The sequence below is a fragment of the Perissodus microlepis genome, chromosome 15 (genome assembly GCF_051167445.1).
Source record: "Perissodus microlepis isolate ML-2025 ecotype Zambia chromosome 15, ASM5116744v1, whole genome shotgun sequence".
Classification (NCBI taxonomy): Eukaryota; Metazoa; Chordata; class Actinopteri; order Cichliformes; family Cichlidae; genus Perissodus; species Perissodus microlepis.
The window spans coordinates 5,676,426-5,693,463 of NC_140475.1; the positions used below are offsets into that span (position 1 = coordinate 5,676,426).

The window sequence follows — 17,038 nt, forward strand, 5'->3', positions numbered from 1 at the left end:
CTGACCCTGAGGGCGACACAAGGTTGTGGATGAGGAGCTAAAACTTGAACAAGGCATGTGTGCAAACAGTTACACCGTAGAAAACCATCATAAACAGTTTTGTCATCTGTTTAACAAAAACAAACCAATGGCTGATAAAAACTAGCACTAATACATCATTACAGAATAACATCTGTATATTTATTTACTTGATAGATGTGGTAGAAATATATAATTTCATATTAAAGGTATTTGCATAATTTTTTATCCAGAACAGATCTACTTATACCATGGACATAAAAACAATAAACAAATACATAAAACTAAATGAAAGCCACAGTTTAAGAGTAACAAGGGAAGCAAAACAACTAAAGACACAAAAGTGAATACAAAATAAAACACACAAAATGCACACTTGTGATGTTATAGTTAAAAACACAAAACAAAAAAAAACCTTGGATGTTTTCATTTTTATTGACCTCAGTCGACACTGTCATGAGTTCAAGGTAAAGTGTGAACCAGAATTTATAAAAAATTAGGATAAGAGAATCTTAGTGCTTAGAGAATCCAACTGCATGGATTCAAATTCAAATTCAAATTCAAATTTTATTTGTCACACACACAACCATACACAGTATGACATGAGGTGAAATGCTTGTAGCTGTGCAATGCAATGCCCAACCATTAAATGACAGTGATTTCACAGTATTTACAATTTACAGGTTATACAAAATTTACAGATTTAACTTAGAAATTTACAGTAAAAAATGTGCAAATAGCAGAAAGAGATTATAAATTATAGGAAGTGTGCATGAAGAAAAACCAGAGTGCGTGTGGTGATGTGATGATTACATCCATTACAAAGGAAAGACAAATTGTGCAGAGTATAATTTTATTTCTTTTATCTCCACCTGTTAATCCATTCTTCTCCTGTACTCATAAAGTATTTATATACTATATAGGTACTGAACACACTAAATTAAATGTAAATGTTCAGAAATTACAAAAAAGGCTGTATTACAGCGTTCTACTGAATTCAATTTCAGTTGAAGCACAATGACAGTAAACCTGAATTTTTCATGAATAGATTCACACATGGGATGGTTGGTAATGTCATATTATTATGTGGCTGCTGCTTTTATCTTTGATCAGAACACATAGAGTGAGAGACAAATGAACCCAGTCTCATCATCCTATCTCAGTCTGATAATCTAATCTTTTACTTCCAGGATCTTAGAGCCTCTTGTTCCTCTTTCCACAGGTGTAACTGGGAAAGATTGTTCAATATTTTAAGAACGAGTTTATAATATTACATTTCCATGTGCAAAAGATTTTATCTGCTTCCTTGCTGTATAAAATCTTGGCATAAAAAAATAGAAACTGATTACAATGCTGTACTACCAAATGGAGTCATCCAGGCATCTATATCATAGGATGATGAGTCAAAATGCACTCTGAGAATCAAAGATCTCACTGTGAAAGATGCTGGACATCACCACTGTCACTCTCCTCACATCAGCAAGCACTGTCAACATGAAAGCCTTTTCTCTAATAACGAGAAAGCCCTGAGTAACGAATCTATGTAATTAACACATTTTCTTGTTTCTCTCATAACCTCATGCCCGATGAAACATTGTCACTACAGAATATTCTGTTCACCTACCCGAAGCAAAAACATTGATATAAACAGCAACAAAAGCTGATCATTCAGACGTAGGTGGATGAAACTGGTGCTCAAATACAAGAGGACGCTCAGTATCAGATTAAGCAGCAGACTGCATGTGATATAACTCTGACTGTCACTCTTCAAAGTCCCCAAAACAAGAAATTCAGGTGCTGGGTGATTGTGGATGAGCAAGCCAAAACATCAGTGGAGCTGTGGGTCAGGGTGTCAGGTTTGTTTAATTGTTAACCCTGACCAGTAGACTCTGACATACTGAAAGTAAAAGAAAAGATAATAACAAATGTATTTTTGTAGCACTGAAAGGGAGAGAAAGAGGCTTCATCGTGGATCAAGAACCTGAACCTCTAAGTACAGATTTATTCTTATGCATATACAATAAAAAAAAAGGTTTGTTTTGCATATGTGAATTTATAATCCTCATTTACATATTTCAGATAATCCAGCAAGATCTATATATTATTTTGAGGGTTTTTTTTTTTCTAAAACCACTATTTGGGCATTGTAAACATTGCTTTTACCAGCTCAGACACCTGTGAGCATCATCCCAAGTACAGCAAAAGACAACCAGTGTATTTCACTTTTATTTATTTATTTTTTGGCAGAAATCTGTTTAAATTATTTTTCATACTTCGCTTAAAGAGACCCAATTAAAGAGAGCTAGTTAGAAGTGATCCGATTATAATAGTGATGATAAAACCTAGTAAAGCTGAAATAGACCAAGACACTATATCAGCATTGCTTATTTTCTAACTCTTATTCTTTAAGATTAGATGTGGTGTTAAAGAACATGTCTCATCATTGCAGAACATTATTTCAACATTTAAAAAGTACCTAATCTCTATTTTCAGACCTCAAAGGACACAATACATGCAATCATATCAATAATATGAATGCATGTGTTTAATATCACTATATATCACTATATTCTCAGTATTGATGTGTTTGATATATTAAAAAAGATCTGCTTCCTTTTGAGATTGAAGTTTTAATCCAGTGATTTTGCTTGTGTGTATTTCCTAAACATGTAAATGTAATTTAAGGTTTAAAATTTAAGGTGCAAAAGTGTGTTTAAATCTAAAATACACAGATGATAAGATGACAAACATGGTTCAGATGGATGATAATTGTGCTTTAGGTCAGAGTCATACTCTCACATGGATGGTTGCTATTAACTTGAGAGATTCGGTGATGACACCTGGTTCGCAGTACAGGAAGTGACAGCGGCAATAGCAAATTTTGGTTTCCTCTGGACAAAGAGATTTTCTGCCTACCCACGTCTAACTGACTTAACAAAAACAGCATATAGGAAATGCACTGGTCTACAAGCAAAAAGGGGAAAACTACAGACAATGACTAGAATTCATTACAAAAAGACCCCCCCACCCCCAAATGCTGTTTGTCAAGTCTCATGCTTTAGTTCTTTTCTTGGGCCTCTTCTTCAAAGCAGGCTCCACCCTGGACCACCTCTTCTGCCCAGGTTAATTAACAGGCAGCAGCTACAGTGTTATCTGATGTGGAAACCGTGTGCAGTGGTGAGAAATAAGAGTTTGATGATCAAACTGCACTGAATGAGGTTAACACTTTATATAATGGAATAATATAGATATAATTTTAAAAAAATGATAGGAAAGTGGACAAATTGGTGGAAAGTGGAAAGATGGGGAACTGAATTAGATTCTAAATGTGAAAAAAAAAATCACTAATAAAAGTCGGCAGAAAGTAGATAATCTAGTGAAAGTTGAAAACTTTTGTTGACTAGTGACTAAATTTTGACCTGAGACTAACATGCACTGCATATGAGTAATACAGTTAGAACGTCAGTAATGTCATGGGTTATGTGGTGGGGCAAGAACGAGAAGCTGATACTGCATTATTAAAATATATGTACATGCATAGATTGTCTGGGCAAAAAGGAAATCAATGTGTGGGGTATGGTTCAGCAGCCAAGTCGGCATCGTCACACCTGAATATTATTCAGGCTTGTCTCTGAGGATTTGCTTAGGGGCAATGAAAACAACACCAGTATATGCTTGAGGCATTAGAAATGCCACTGTGGCTCCGTAGGGAACAACTAACGGTCAGGTAAAGAAAGCTATCCAGGAAAAAGGTAGGCTTGTTGAAAAAAGTATCAGTTAAAAAAGGACGCAGGTAGCAGAACAAATCAAATTTAACTTTGTCCTACAGTGTTATAACAGCCAGTCTGGAGCAAGTCTGGATGTTATAAAAACCCTTGGGCGATTAAGAAAAGAAAAGAAAAGAAAAGAAAAGAAAAGAAAAGAAAAGAAAAGAAAAGAAAAGAAAAGCTAGTAAAAAATCCACTGAGTTCATTTGTAGGGGCTGAGCTCTTAAATGATGAGCAGTGAGAAATCACCAAGATTTAATATATCAACTACTGTGTACTACCACACAAGAATCCCTTGAAATGGGACAGTAGACAAGCTCCAAACGAGTCAGTCAGCATAGGAAATACACATGTTAATGTTAAACAATGGCAAGGGTATTTAGGTAGTACAACAAAAGAAAGACACCTGGAATTTAAAGCAGGTAGAAGGGACAGAAAAGTGAAAGTCATTGGAAACAGATTAAGAATTTTTTGCAACTTTCAGCTGGGCAATATGATCAGTGATAAGAAAATGAGGCAAGAAGTGAGATAAGAAAAAGAAGAAAGTTGAAGAGATGTAAGTAGATGTTTTTAAACCAGCACATTCAACACATTCAACCTCTAAAACTAATTTTTATGTTTAGGAATGCAAGTAAAAAACGTAATCAAAGATAATAATGTGCTTTTTAAACAATAATTTTTTAAAAATTCATTGATAGCAACAGTAATTATATTTTAACAATAAGAACAACAATTTGGTTAAAGAGCCTGGGCATATTGGTGGATTAACCATTACAGAAGCATAACACATAAAACACAGTACTGGGCTGTTCCAACATGTAAACGATACATTTTGTGGTGGTCAAATAACTTGTTAATCACTGTATGCTTTATATGTTAAGTTCCAGAATTATCTGGCTGTACAATCTCAAGTTCAAAAACACTGAAAACTGAATTCTTAAAATATTTAAAAATATTTAGATTTAGGCAAATCAGTTCCATGTTTGGCCACTCCTATGCAAATTGTAGTACTTGTTAAATTGAATTAATCGCTCTGCAAACCAGGTGGAGTAACTGGGAAGAAACTGAAGCACATGTACACAAACAAAACACCAGATTGATAACACATAAAAAGCACAACAAGCACAACAAGTCTAACTGAATCGTTTAGCAGAGTTGCATGTTCATGCAAGTGATGGAGTACAAGAAACTGACCATTCAGCAATTTGTGCCATGAATGTTAATTAAATTTGTATAGAGTGCAATGTTAGATGCAATCTAAAGCTCTGTCCCTTCTTTCTCACACTAACTCACAGACATGCATCCACAGCAGGTAAGAAATTCCCGGAGCCGGTCCCGGTGCTGCCCTATTTACATTTTAAATACTTGCAGCCAGCCCACTACTGTGTTCACAGTGCAGCGCAGCACAGCTAATCTACACACCTAAGGCTAAAGCCAGGAGTCTGCGGGGGTTGAGGAGATGGTGAAGACACAAACACTGACAAGAAAGGTGGCATGAATACACATGAGGAGCCTTACTGGAATTGGCTAAAGGCACTTATTCCATACAATGTTAAGTAGAAGCAAATATCTTTATCAGATTCTGAAGACGTACGCTTATTTTAATGTCAAACATAGGAATGCAAGAAGTGAAGATGGATAGAGTACCTTTTCTGCCAATTGCCCGAAAGCCACTAAAGTACAGATGAAATTTAAGAGCAGACATGAAGATGTTTTAAAATGTTACTGAACTAGAACTACATAAAATGTACTTTTCAGTCAAATTTGTAATGATGTAATCTCTCACACTCTATTCATCCAAGTGTAGCCTTCCTGAGATCAAAAATCACCCTTTCCAGATGTACCTTGCCAAAATGGCACTGCCACACTGTACAAGCTAGGGAAGACAAATTCCAACTCATATGCAATCTTATGGAAAAACAAGATTCAGTTTCAAATGAATTTCAGAGTAGCTTTATCGGCCAAAAGAACTATGTTCTCAAGCTTTTGAAACCAACCTACCCATATGGAAAAGGTATATATAAATCTTACAAAGTTTGTATCTGTCTTGTGTGAAACTTGTATGAAAGCATACAAGAGTGAAAACAGATGTAAGATCCCTTGAAAAATTATATAAATGAAACGTGTATGTTTTGGATACTTACTAAAACAATATATGAAAGTAATGAGAAAGTGGCCACTTTCATGAGTAAATCATATAAGCCTTATATGATTCACTATATGAAGTAGGCCACATCTTATGCAAGTCTTTTATAAGTTTTTACTATTTCTTTTCCATATGGGTAAACTCCCTTGTAGTATCCAGATCTGACAGTTTCAGTTCCTTCTATAGATTATTCAGGGCTAAAAAATAAATAAATATGGCGGCGTATTTAAAAGCTTTTTTGCCCGTTTCACTTTGTGATTTCTGCGTCACCATAGTGATCATCTTTCAAAATCTAAGTTTTAGTGAACCCTTTCTGTGGATGTCCACATGTTTTTAGACTTTAAACTAAGACAATGGATGCAAATCTAAAGGAAGGAAAAGAAATTGTCCACACACCTAGAGCTGCACCTTTTAACAAGTGGGTGTTTGTATGCATTATTTGCAGTGTTAACTATACAAACCAAAGTGTAAAATGTACCCATTCTACTGTAAACCCCCCACACAAGCAACCACATTCACACATTGACCAATTAGCTGATAAGCTTCAGACCAAAGCCATGAACCCCGGTGAACTCAGGCACCAGTGAGTCTGCTCAGAACTTGGAGTGCACAGATCTTTGGGGGGACAAATGCTCTTGTCCCCTGGTGTGTGAATGCAATGGGGGAGTTTTGGAGGTTTTAAAAAAAAGTCCTCCAGAGAGGGTGTCCTCCAGCTGTGGGGGGTTAGGGTAGAGTCACTGGGATTGTGTGTGTGTGTGTGTGTGTGTGTGTGTGTGTGTGTGTGTGTGTGTGTATGTGTGTGGGGGGGTGTCTCTCTGTGTGTGTGTGGAACAAAAGGCCTTGATCCCTGAAATCCTGCAAAAGGCAGGAGAGGAGGTGTTAAAAGTGATACAGTAGAGAAACAAGTTGACCTGGGCTTCTGGAGCCTTTTTCTCCTCTCATGTCCACACCCTGTCTACACAGATCCACTTCAATAACTAAGTAGCACTTTACACTACTGTCTACCTTGGACAACCTAAAACTGATTTGTAGTCTTCTGAGTGGAAAAAAATATAATAAAAATAAACTGACAACGTGTATTTTTATGCAGCATAAACGTAAGGTTGGTCAGTTAATGAAGCAAAAATGAGGCCCTGCTGCTCTCTTAACCCGAGAGCACTTGACAAATAACCTTGAAAATGAACTTTTCAGTGTGAACAAAAACAAGCCAAAACGCTTTGAGGAAAAAACTACAAGTACCTTCTTATGGCCCCTAACACATTTGCTCCGGTTAACACTTCACTTTGAAATTGACCCTGGCACGACGTAAGGAGGAGCAGGCGGGGAAGACGAGAAAAGGAGGAGGTGTTTCGCGGGGAGGGAGGGCGAGAGGCGTCCAGGGTCGTCCGTGGACTGTTTCCTGAAGGGAGGTGTTGCTAATCGATGTCCACATCTCAACTGCACACCGGAGAACAGGACTCCCAGAGGTTAAACGGACGCAATGGACTAAAACACTCGCAGCGTGAAAGCAATCTATGATCTGTGAAACCCTCCAGTAAGATACCAGTAAGAGTACGTGGTTTTCATTGATACTCATCTTAGGTCACTGGACGCTCAGGTAAGAAAGATAATGGCTTCCATCATTGTTTTTGGGTTGTGATGTGGAGTTACTGTTCGGTGTTCGTTCAGTTTTTTTTTTGTTTTTTGGGGGGTTTTTTTGGTGACTAAGAAGGCGTCAGTGGTACGTGTTTTTTTTTTTTTTTTTTTAAGTAATCATAAGCGTTGGCAGAAAACAAAAAAACGGGTAAATAAAACCCCCAAAACAAACAGGCCATGACGCAGCGCAAATTGAGCCATATACTAGGTAATGACTTTGAAATTGTTCAGATTTCTTTTCTTTCTTTCTTTTTGTCCTTTAAATAATGTCGCTAACAATTTCTCTATTTTAATAAAAACAAAAATAATATTCATCACGGGCCACTATGACCCAGGCCAATTTTACAGACTTTTTGCTGATTGTATTTTTATTAGGCGACCTGTAAATGTACGGAAGTGTGATGCACTCATTTGAGTTAAAACAAAGTGTTTTTTGTTCTTCTTTCAATTAACGGGACTATATCTAAATTTTAAACATAACGTTTATGAAACTTTGAATAATTAAAAGGTGTTATTTCACAGATGCATAGGACCTGCTTAGTTTAATCCAGTTTTATTTTGGTTTAGCTTTGACGCATTAGGAGATTTTAGTGTTTGTAATGTAACTGTATCGTACCTGTGCTGACCCACTCGCTTCACTGTAGGAGGGGTCAGGCCTGTTAGCTGCAGGTGAGAGCTTCTAGCAATATTTTGGGCTCCCTTTAATTTTATAATTGATAATCAACATTTTATCACGTGAATACGCTGCGCTTCTGCTGAAAACACAATAATTTTACATTTAAATAAAACTCGCTGAGATGAGTAGTAGAGACATGCTTTAATTTCCGGGTTAGCCTTTCCTTAATTAAGGAGGAGGTGGTGTGGAGTTATTTGTTACTAACAGCATTTGGTAACTCAGGATTAAAGTTGTTGCAGTTGTTGCTTTTACATGTTTCAGCCACAGTAATCTCAGTAATGTAGTTTACTTGTGATAAAGGCATTGGGATAAGATTTACTGGTCTTTTTTTTTTTTTTTTTTTTAACAGTTTAAATAATTAAATCTCAGATAATCTTCAGTTTTCCTGGGATCTGGAATTGTTCTCTCCCCCCACTGTTCTTCCTTTAGGTCTTATCTCCTCCTCCTTCCTTGCAGCTCTGGTGTGATCCACAGGTATGGTTCAGAGGGATGAGGTCATGCTGTCTGCTCTGGGAGAGCTCCAGGAGGCCACAGAGAGCCCTGGCCTAGATGCAGTGACCAAAGTGGCCCAGAAGGTGGAGCAAGTCCTCGCTGCCTTTCAGCTGCCCAAGACCACCTGTCAGGATTTCCCTGAGTGGGCAGGAGTTGACGATGCAGCTCATGGTTTGTACCCAGCTGATGCACCCAGGGGCCTCCTGCCTCTAAACTGTGATGGAGAAGGCAACTTACTGTTCGATGCAATCAGCTTGCTGTTAGTGGGCAACACTGGACTGAGCTTGGAGCTACAGGTAAGCAGGATCGTGTGCGCTAATGGTCTAAATTTACTGCCTTGTGCTGCTAGGCCTTTTTTGTGGGTTATCTGTCTTTTGTTTTATCTTCCATCACTGAAACACATGTTCTGTGACCTGGTGACTGACTTGACCGGTGGAAAAATATCTAATTTCTTCCTTTCCTTGATACACTTTTGTGTTACTTTTGGAATTTTTGGGGGGTCATCATTCTTTTGCACTTTGAAGCACTCTGATCAGCTTTGTACACTTCAGAGGTGATCCTGTAGTGACTCCGTTACACTGACAGCTGTACACTCCCAGGCCATAACACTGCCACTGTGTCTGACATATAATGAGAGTTTTTTTCTTTTTCCATCATATTGATACACGTTCATCTCAACTAGGTGCAGGGTTTGATAGATTGTTTTAGTCTAATATGGCCCCTTTGTTCTTCAGTGTAACCAGTGCTTTGCACCTCACTGTAAACCTTTCATATTGACATTAATGTATCTCTTTTATATACTTTTAAAATGGTGTGGCAAGCTCCTTAAGAGTGTTCTTGATTTCATTAGAAATGCTCAACCTGGTTTTTCTTAACACTCAAATAATTCTCTCATCTTGTACTTTTAGTTGCCTTCTGTGATCTTTGGGATATTTTTTTTGTGTGTGTGTTGCAGAGCTGACTGGTGTGCTTGTTCACTTGCCCTGACATGTCCTTGGATGTCGAATTTAAAATTACAGTGAAAATCTGTAAAATGTAATTTAACACTTTGAATCAATTTTCAGTTATTATGTTCCCTCAATTGAAATAACAATTAAAAAGACATTACCTGGCCATGAAACTGCTTGCCAGTCAAGTGTCCAATCAATTTTGAGCCTTTAAAAATGGGGGACTATATATAAAAATGGCTGTAATTCCTAGAAATGTACTCCAATTTTTCTTATAAAACCACTTGAAATTGTGCACTTCAGTCATATATTGAATGCATGATTTAAAATCATCAACATTATCAGCGAATGGGGATCAGGTTATTCCATCTCAAATCATCATATTTTTAGAACATCTCTGTTAAAACAACCTCCAATTTGCCAGAAATTTTGTATTTAAAAATTTGACATATACAATGATATATCTAGAAATGTATTTGACATATTTTTTAAAAGACCTGTCCACCTACTCTCAGGCCTCTTTCTTTTCAGATTGAAATATGAAGCAATGAGCATGGATATCTCAAAAAAGTTTGAAGATGAAAACCTACAATTTTACTGATCTTTTAAAAAAAAAAAAAAAACCCCACTAATCATGTTTTCCACTTGCACTTGCAAAGGTGTCAGCATTGCGTCAATGTCAGCATAACATTTTCAGATCTTTTGTACTCTCAAACTTTAGTCTCGTCTGCATTTAGCAACTAATTTTCATTGTGAAATCATTTCAATATAAAATGCTGTCAGAACAAATCGACTATGAATGCAGTCTGTATTTAAAAGACCACTTCTTAAATTCTTAAACATCCTGGAGTAAGAACCACAATCATCCTCACTCAGAAATGCTCTCAATCATCTCAATCATATGATGCCAACTGTGAAAAGAATATTTAATCTGTGCAGCAGGAGAAATGACTGTTAATCAGTGTCTCAGCTGCTAGCAGTCCTAATGTCCACGCAGTGAGAGAACTCTAAAGAAGTATAGCTTTTATTCCAAACTGATAATGAGTTCATGTGGCATGGATCATATCAGAAGCTTCATAAGAAACGAGTGGTCCTTAAATGTCTTGTCTTTTTTTTTTTTTTTTTTAAAGGATATAAGCTAAGCAGTTTGGGGTTTCGTTTAAGGTTCAGAGTGAGTGACCAGGATATGTGACCAAACCTTAAGGCTTGCTTCATGCAAAAAAAAGGGAAGTTCTCTAATATCAGGATTAACAAATCAAATCTCCGTTAGCAAGTTGATGCCATGCAGGGTCTTTTAGGTGGGGATCATACTTTTCATTCATACATTCATTTTCATTTTGTCATCAGACAGTTAGAGCAATGGTCTATGTGGATGTCTGCGTGCCTGCCTATTTTTTTATGATTGCATAGACTCGTCAGTGGAGAATTTACATAACAGTCTACCAACTATGCATGAACCCAGGACTTCAAAGAAGTATAACGTGAATGACTGCTTGGTTGCTGGGTCGCCAGCTAACAATGTCCATAACTGTGTATAATACAGGCTTTAGGACTTTTGGTGTTTCTGAGCTGACCAGTACATTTATTCTTGTAAAGAATAGACCAGATTGTTGATTTGGTCACTCCTTTTATTTTCCTTCAGCCCAAAACTAGCCTCTCTCACTTATACTGACATGTCTTTTGGGTGTCATATTTAAAATTACAGTCAAAATGAAAAATACTTCCAAAATTATATCTGCCATTTGTCATGAAATAACAAGCAAAAAAACTCACATGGCCATCAAAGTACTTGTCAGTTCATTATCCAAATAGTTTTGAGCCTGTGAAAATGGGGACTACGTATAAAAATTGTAATTGCAATTCATCAGCAGTTAATGCAAAATGGCCCCATGAATTAAAGTTGAAAGTCTACACTTGAATTTTAAAATTGGTGAACAGAAGCACAACAACAAAAATTTTCTTTGTCCCTGTTGTTGTCCCTCACAGGTACGAACCACAGTGGAAATGGCGCTGTGGAAGAGATACTACTTGTCTGGGATGATAGATTCTAAAATGATGCTGCAGGCTGTTCGCTTCAGTCTGTGTGCTGAAGAGTCTGAGGACATGGTAAACCTGCCTGGAACAGTATTGGAGGCCATCTTTGATGCAGATGTTAAAGCTTCCTGCTTCCCTGGCACCTATGCTAACATGTGGCATGTGTACGCCCTGTCATCAGTTCTTCAGTTCAACATCTACTCCATCTACCCCATGTTCAATCTGAAAATCAGGCCCTATTTTAACAGAATCATACGCCCGAGGACCTGCCCGAAAGACTTTGAGCCCCAAACCATCCACATTATGTGGTCTGGTGAGTTGCAGTCCGAATCATCATTCAGACCCAATCATTTTGTGGCATTAGTCAGCACAAATGAGCTTACATTTGAAAGCCCTAACAGCACACAGAGTGTGTCAGCCATTAAGAGTGACGAGCAAATTCAGGACCCCCAGCTTTCTTATCCCAGTCTGAAAGACAAGTACAACATCACCAAGAGGACCTTCTATCGTTGGAAGAGGCAGACGCAGGAACACTGCAAAAAGTCAGCCGCCAGGTATGAGGCTAAACATTTCTTGCAAGCTTGCTACTTATCAGGCAAGCTCATCCCTTTGCACCTGTTTAAACAGTTCTTCCCCGAGATCTCTAGGTCATCCTATTACAACTGGAAGCATGAGCTCATGAAATCTGGAGGAAAATTCTCCACCACCTCTTCGACTGGGGAGACGAGTTCAGGAGATAGCACAGAGCAGGAAGCCTGGTCATCACCTGATGCAAAGCAGGATGAGCTGGATCCTAATGATAGCGTTGCCGGTATGTTTGGCCTCAACCTTGGCAAGCTGGATGCAGAACGTGCTCACAATGTGGCACATATGCAGGAAGCTAAGCGCTGCCTGCAAAATTGCATTGCCATGAACACATCCTTGCCCTTCAGGATCTTTAAAAGAAATTTTCCAGGAATCTCAAGATCAACCTACTACAACTGGAGAAGAGAAGCCATGCTGTTCAACAGAGGGTACAAAGGCAGCACTGGCAGCAGTGAGGATAGCTCAGACAAGAGTCAAAGCCCCAAAAGTCTGTCACCAGAGCTGCGCAATGTCAGCCAGCCTGCTTTGGCAAGGATGAGGATCTACAGACAAAAACATAGAAGCTACAGGCTTGCATATATGAGCAAAAAACAGCTCAGAGAAGCTGCAAAGTTGCACGTCCAGAAGGCCAAATGGTCCCTGGCAAAGTTTAAGATGAAATTCCCCTCCATGTCAACTTGCCTCTACTGGCTGTGGCGTAGTAGCCAGAACCACAAAAAGAAAATGGTCACCCAGAACACAGAGGCCAATGTCCTCAAGACGCTGGAGAGCACAGGTACAGAAAACCAGACCACTGAAAGCGGGGTGGAGAGTCAGCATGTAGCCCCATTTGTTGAGACCCCTAAATTTCTAGAAAGGCCCACCATGCCCCCCTTTGTCCCCACCCACATCCTTCACAGAAAGGCACCTGTAGGTGAGCCGATGTTTCCGATGGATGTTGTGACTCTGGCCAACTTTAAGGCAAAGGCCAAGCTCTTCCTACAGCAGCGCTTTGAGGAGAAATCCTTCCCCACATTTAAAGAATTCAGGTCCTACTTCCCGTTCACCCCTCGCTCGACCTACTACATGTGGAAGCGAGCCTTGCATCACGGGGTGTCACTAATTCACGCTTAAAAGCTTTTATGCCACTTAAAAAATTGGCATTCAGGAGCAAAATGAAAGCTCTGCTAGTCTATGTCACGTTCATACCTTAGCGTTTTGTTCTAAACAAACTACCTACACATTGTTGCCTTATGTTCTAATGTTCTAAAAGACTGTATACATGGGCTTAGCATTTAAATGCATTGTGTCCTTTCCTCCCCCCCAGTACCACCCCAGTAGGTCATTCCTCCCTCCTGGACATTTGCACATGCACATGTGTGAAAAGAAACTGAGCTGTGGGTCCATTTAAACCCTGCATGTTACCCTCCAGGCAAAAGGCAGTTCAAAGCTTTTGTTTTGTGTCATTTTGTTTGAACCTGCGTCTCCTACATTCTCCTTTAATCCCCATCCCCACTATATAATTCGGGTGTCCTTATTTTTCTTTCTTTAACTTTTTATTTTCTTTAATTCTTAATGCTTAAGTGTAAGTGTAAGTTTTTTGTTGTAATTGGCCTGGGGATTTAATGATTTTTTTTATTTTATTTTATTTTTTTTATTTCTTTGAATGTAAACAGTGTTAGTTTTCAGATAAGATTACTTTTTGTTATGAAAAAACAGGGTTGCATTTTCCTTTCAGGTTGTTGTTGTTGTTGTTGTGTTTTTTGTTTTTTTTTTGTAATACAAATTAGCGAGCGAATTGGTGAGGTCGTTTTTAAATGATCTTAAGATTTTGACATGCTGGCTTGACTTTTGTTTAGGAACTTAGTAGTTCATAGTACCAGTACACTGTTGGATGTATTACTTGAGCCATTACACCATCTAGTTCCATCTCCCAGCATGTCAGTTACTGCCATGTTATCAATAGGCCAGTTATACTGCAGAAACATCCACATGGTGTCCTTTTCACCTCGTGCCTCCATGCATCATTGGAGGCAGGAGTGACAGTGGTGTAAATCAGCACTGGTTTGTCAACCAGAAGACCTTGACTCCTTTTCCACTCCATTTAACTACTGGGTTAGATTTAGAGGAAATGATCTTGACATTCTTGGATTAAATGGCCACCTTAAAAAGGTTCCTGTATGCTAAAAAATCATGTTTAACAGACCAAATCGGAGGAGGTTTCCATTTAGGGTGACACTTTTCTCTTGACATCTTGTGCATATTTTTGGCACACCAGTGATTTGTGGCAGTATCTGACATCCGTAGCAATGAGAATGTGATACACACTCTGAGTATGTACTTCAGAGTATTTTATTATTTTATTGTTGTGTTTTGTTTTGTTTTGTTTTGTTTTTTTTGTTTTTTAACTGAATCTAATTTTGTGAAAAAAAACCAAACAAGCTAAAAATTGAATGTATGAAGACGTGTCATTGTGCACACAATTTTAGAACTACCTACATCAGTAAAATATCTGTGAAGATTTGTCTTTTCATAAGCTACTCTTTTGTATTGTGCACCCTATGGATTCCCCATAATAAATTTAGTCTAAATTTGACCTGAGCATTTGTTTTTCGTTACGTCTGAAAAGTGTACAGTTAAGAATGCTGGCATGTTGTTTTGTTTTTTTCTTCTCAGCACAGGTTTTGCTTCTTTTAACTGCATATGAACCTAAGAAGTGCAGTGCTTTATGTCAGCTCATGAACACGGGTTACCTGGTGTAAAGCATTAAAACCACCCCTTGTTTACTGCAAACGTATGGAAGATTGGGAAATAGTTGAATACCTCTACTTTTTCTAAACAACTTGGTCATCCTTCCAAGTTTTTGGATGGATACCAACAACCCCTTTCTGAGCATATCTAATCTTGTACTCCATCAACTGAATCCTGATTTGATTGTCTGGTAGAATGAATTGGACCACTTAACAGGTGAAATTGTTCATTCCGCAGTGCGTCATGACCCAGAGGAAGTGAGGCATAGGCAGTATATTCATATTAACAAATTGCATGCTGTGCAAAACATAAGTAAGGCAAAAATAAAGAACAAAATCCCTTTATATAACCGCAGACGAGCAGGTCAAACCGAGGCAGTGGCTAAAGAATAACAATGAGCTTTGAGACTGGTTTTGTGGTTTCTGCTTGCCGCCTCCTCTCTGTTTTAGCTATTGTGCTCATGTTAATGGTCGTAAGTGTGAAGGCGAAAGGGGGGAAGGGGGTAATTGTATGCATGCGGATAAAAGTGTTGGAGATCAGACCAAGAGATCCAAGAGTTTGGGGGAGGGATGGAGGTAATGAAAAGGAAGAAGGGCTCTGTGTAGCTTTTTGTGTTTAAAAATCAGCATTTAACCCATTGTAATGAATAGCTGATGCCACACTGGAATTTTACTACAAGTAGAAATTCACAAGTTATTGTAAATAGGTAGTTTCCAGCGTAATGTTTCTTACATACTCTTTAGTGATTTTACTTGCCCTGTGGTGGACATCAAGTCTGGAATCAAAGCAATTTGTTAACTTAAGAAGGCTTTATAAAAACCGGGGATAGTTGTAACATTTTTGACATTTCTGTCTGTAAATTGGAGCTCTTTTAAGGTAGTGGATTCAAAATGTAATGCAAAGTATTTACATGTCTCTGCTATTAAATGGTGCAGCTATTTTCTCTGCAGCACAATTACCCATTGCATGGTGTGGTCTCAAACACAAAGAGTGAAATGTTACAATTAACCCCATAGTCTGGGTTAGTTGTAACATATTCTGGGGTGAAATGTAACACAATGAAATAAGGGTACAGACAAAACATTGACATGTAATCTTTTTTATTCAACACATGAATGCACTTAGAGCCATTTATTGCACCAACTTTTGAACATAACAATGAAGCTGAAAAAATGTAGTTGTGCACCAGCATTGCAATTCCATTATGTTTTATCGTGGCTTACCTTGGTGTGGTTTGCAAAGTGCTTCAGAAAGATGAGGAAATCTGTTTCTTGCACCCATCCTGATTTATTTCCACTACCAGTACTTCCTACTGGTCCATCTCTGACACAGTGGTCTGCATAATGTATGTGTGGGAACACAAACAGTGGAGGAATTGTGTTGCCAATGGCATTAACCGCATATACAAAGGTGACCAGTGAACCTCTCTCTGTTGATGTCATATCCCCAACTTGTTTAATATAAGTTAAAGTAATAGTGTGGTAAGTTGTAACATTATTGTTACAACTAACCCAGACTGTTGCTGTTACAACTGACCCAGACTCCTATAGCCATGAACTAGCTAAAATTAGCACTAAAGACCTACACAGAATATATCCCCATAGGCATACAAATAACACAATTTAAGTTTGATGAGTTTAACTGCAAAGCAGATAATGCTATTAGAAATTGAAATAAAGTAGAAAAACTTACTTTTTGGCATACAAATTACTTTTTTTTCGTGTTAAATTGTCTGTGTTTGACAAAATGTGCTGATTTTTCACATGTGATAGCAGAACTGAATTGGGCATGTACAGGATGAATCACATCATTTGAAACTTATCCCTGATTGGAGAAATTGGAAGTGTTACAACTGACCCACGTTACAACTATCCCCGGTCTCCCCTACATGAAATCTAAACAAAAAACTGTTCTTGCCATTGTTGCCGTTTACAGCCTTAGTGATGTGGGTGATGACGTCTGGGCCTGTGGATTCCAAACCATATTCTGCATCTGTAATAAATGATTC

General features: G+C 38.2%; 1 protein-coding gene and 1 pseudogene across 2 annotated transcripts; both read left to right on the forward strand.

The window, feature by feature from the left end:
• Positions 1 to 1,074: 1,074 nt before the first annotated feature.
• LOC146371493 (uncharacterized) lies at positions 1,075 to 8,709 on the forward strand (annotated as a pseudogene).
• Positions 7,306 to 14,846, forward strand: vrtn (vertebrae development associated). 2 transcript variants are annotated; one of them, XM_084954417.1, is made up of 3 exons: positions 7,306 to 7,528; positions 8,672 to 9,030; positions 11,668 to 14,846. In XM_084954417.1, the coding sequence occupies exons 2-3, from the start codon at positions 8,719 to 8,721 to the stop codon at positions 13,411 to 13,413; spliced, it is 2,058 nt and encodes a 685-aa protein (XP_084810543.1). In that variant the 5' UTR covers positions 7,306 to 7,528; positions 8,672 to 8,718; the 3' UTR covers positions 13,414 to 14,846. The 2 variants fall into 2 exon arrangements, with proteins under 2 accessions (XP_084810543.1, XP_084810541.1); XM_084954415.1 differs by having other exon boundaries at positions 8,699 to 9,030.
• Positions 14,847 to 17,038: the final 2,192 nt, after the last annotated feature.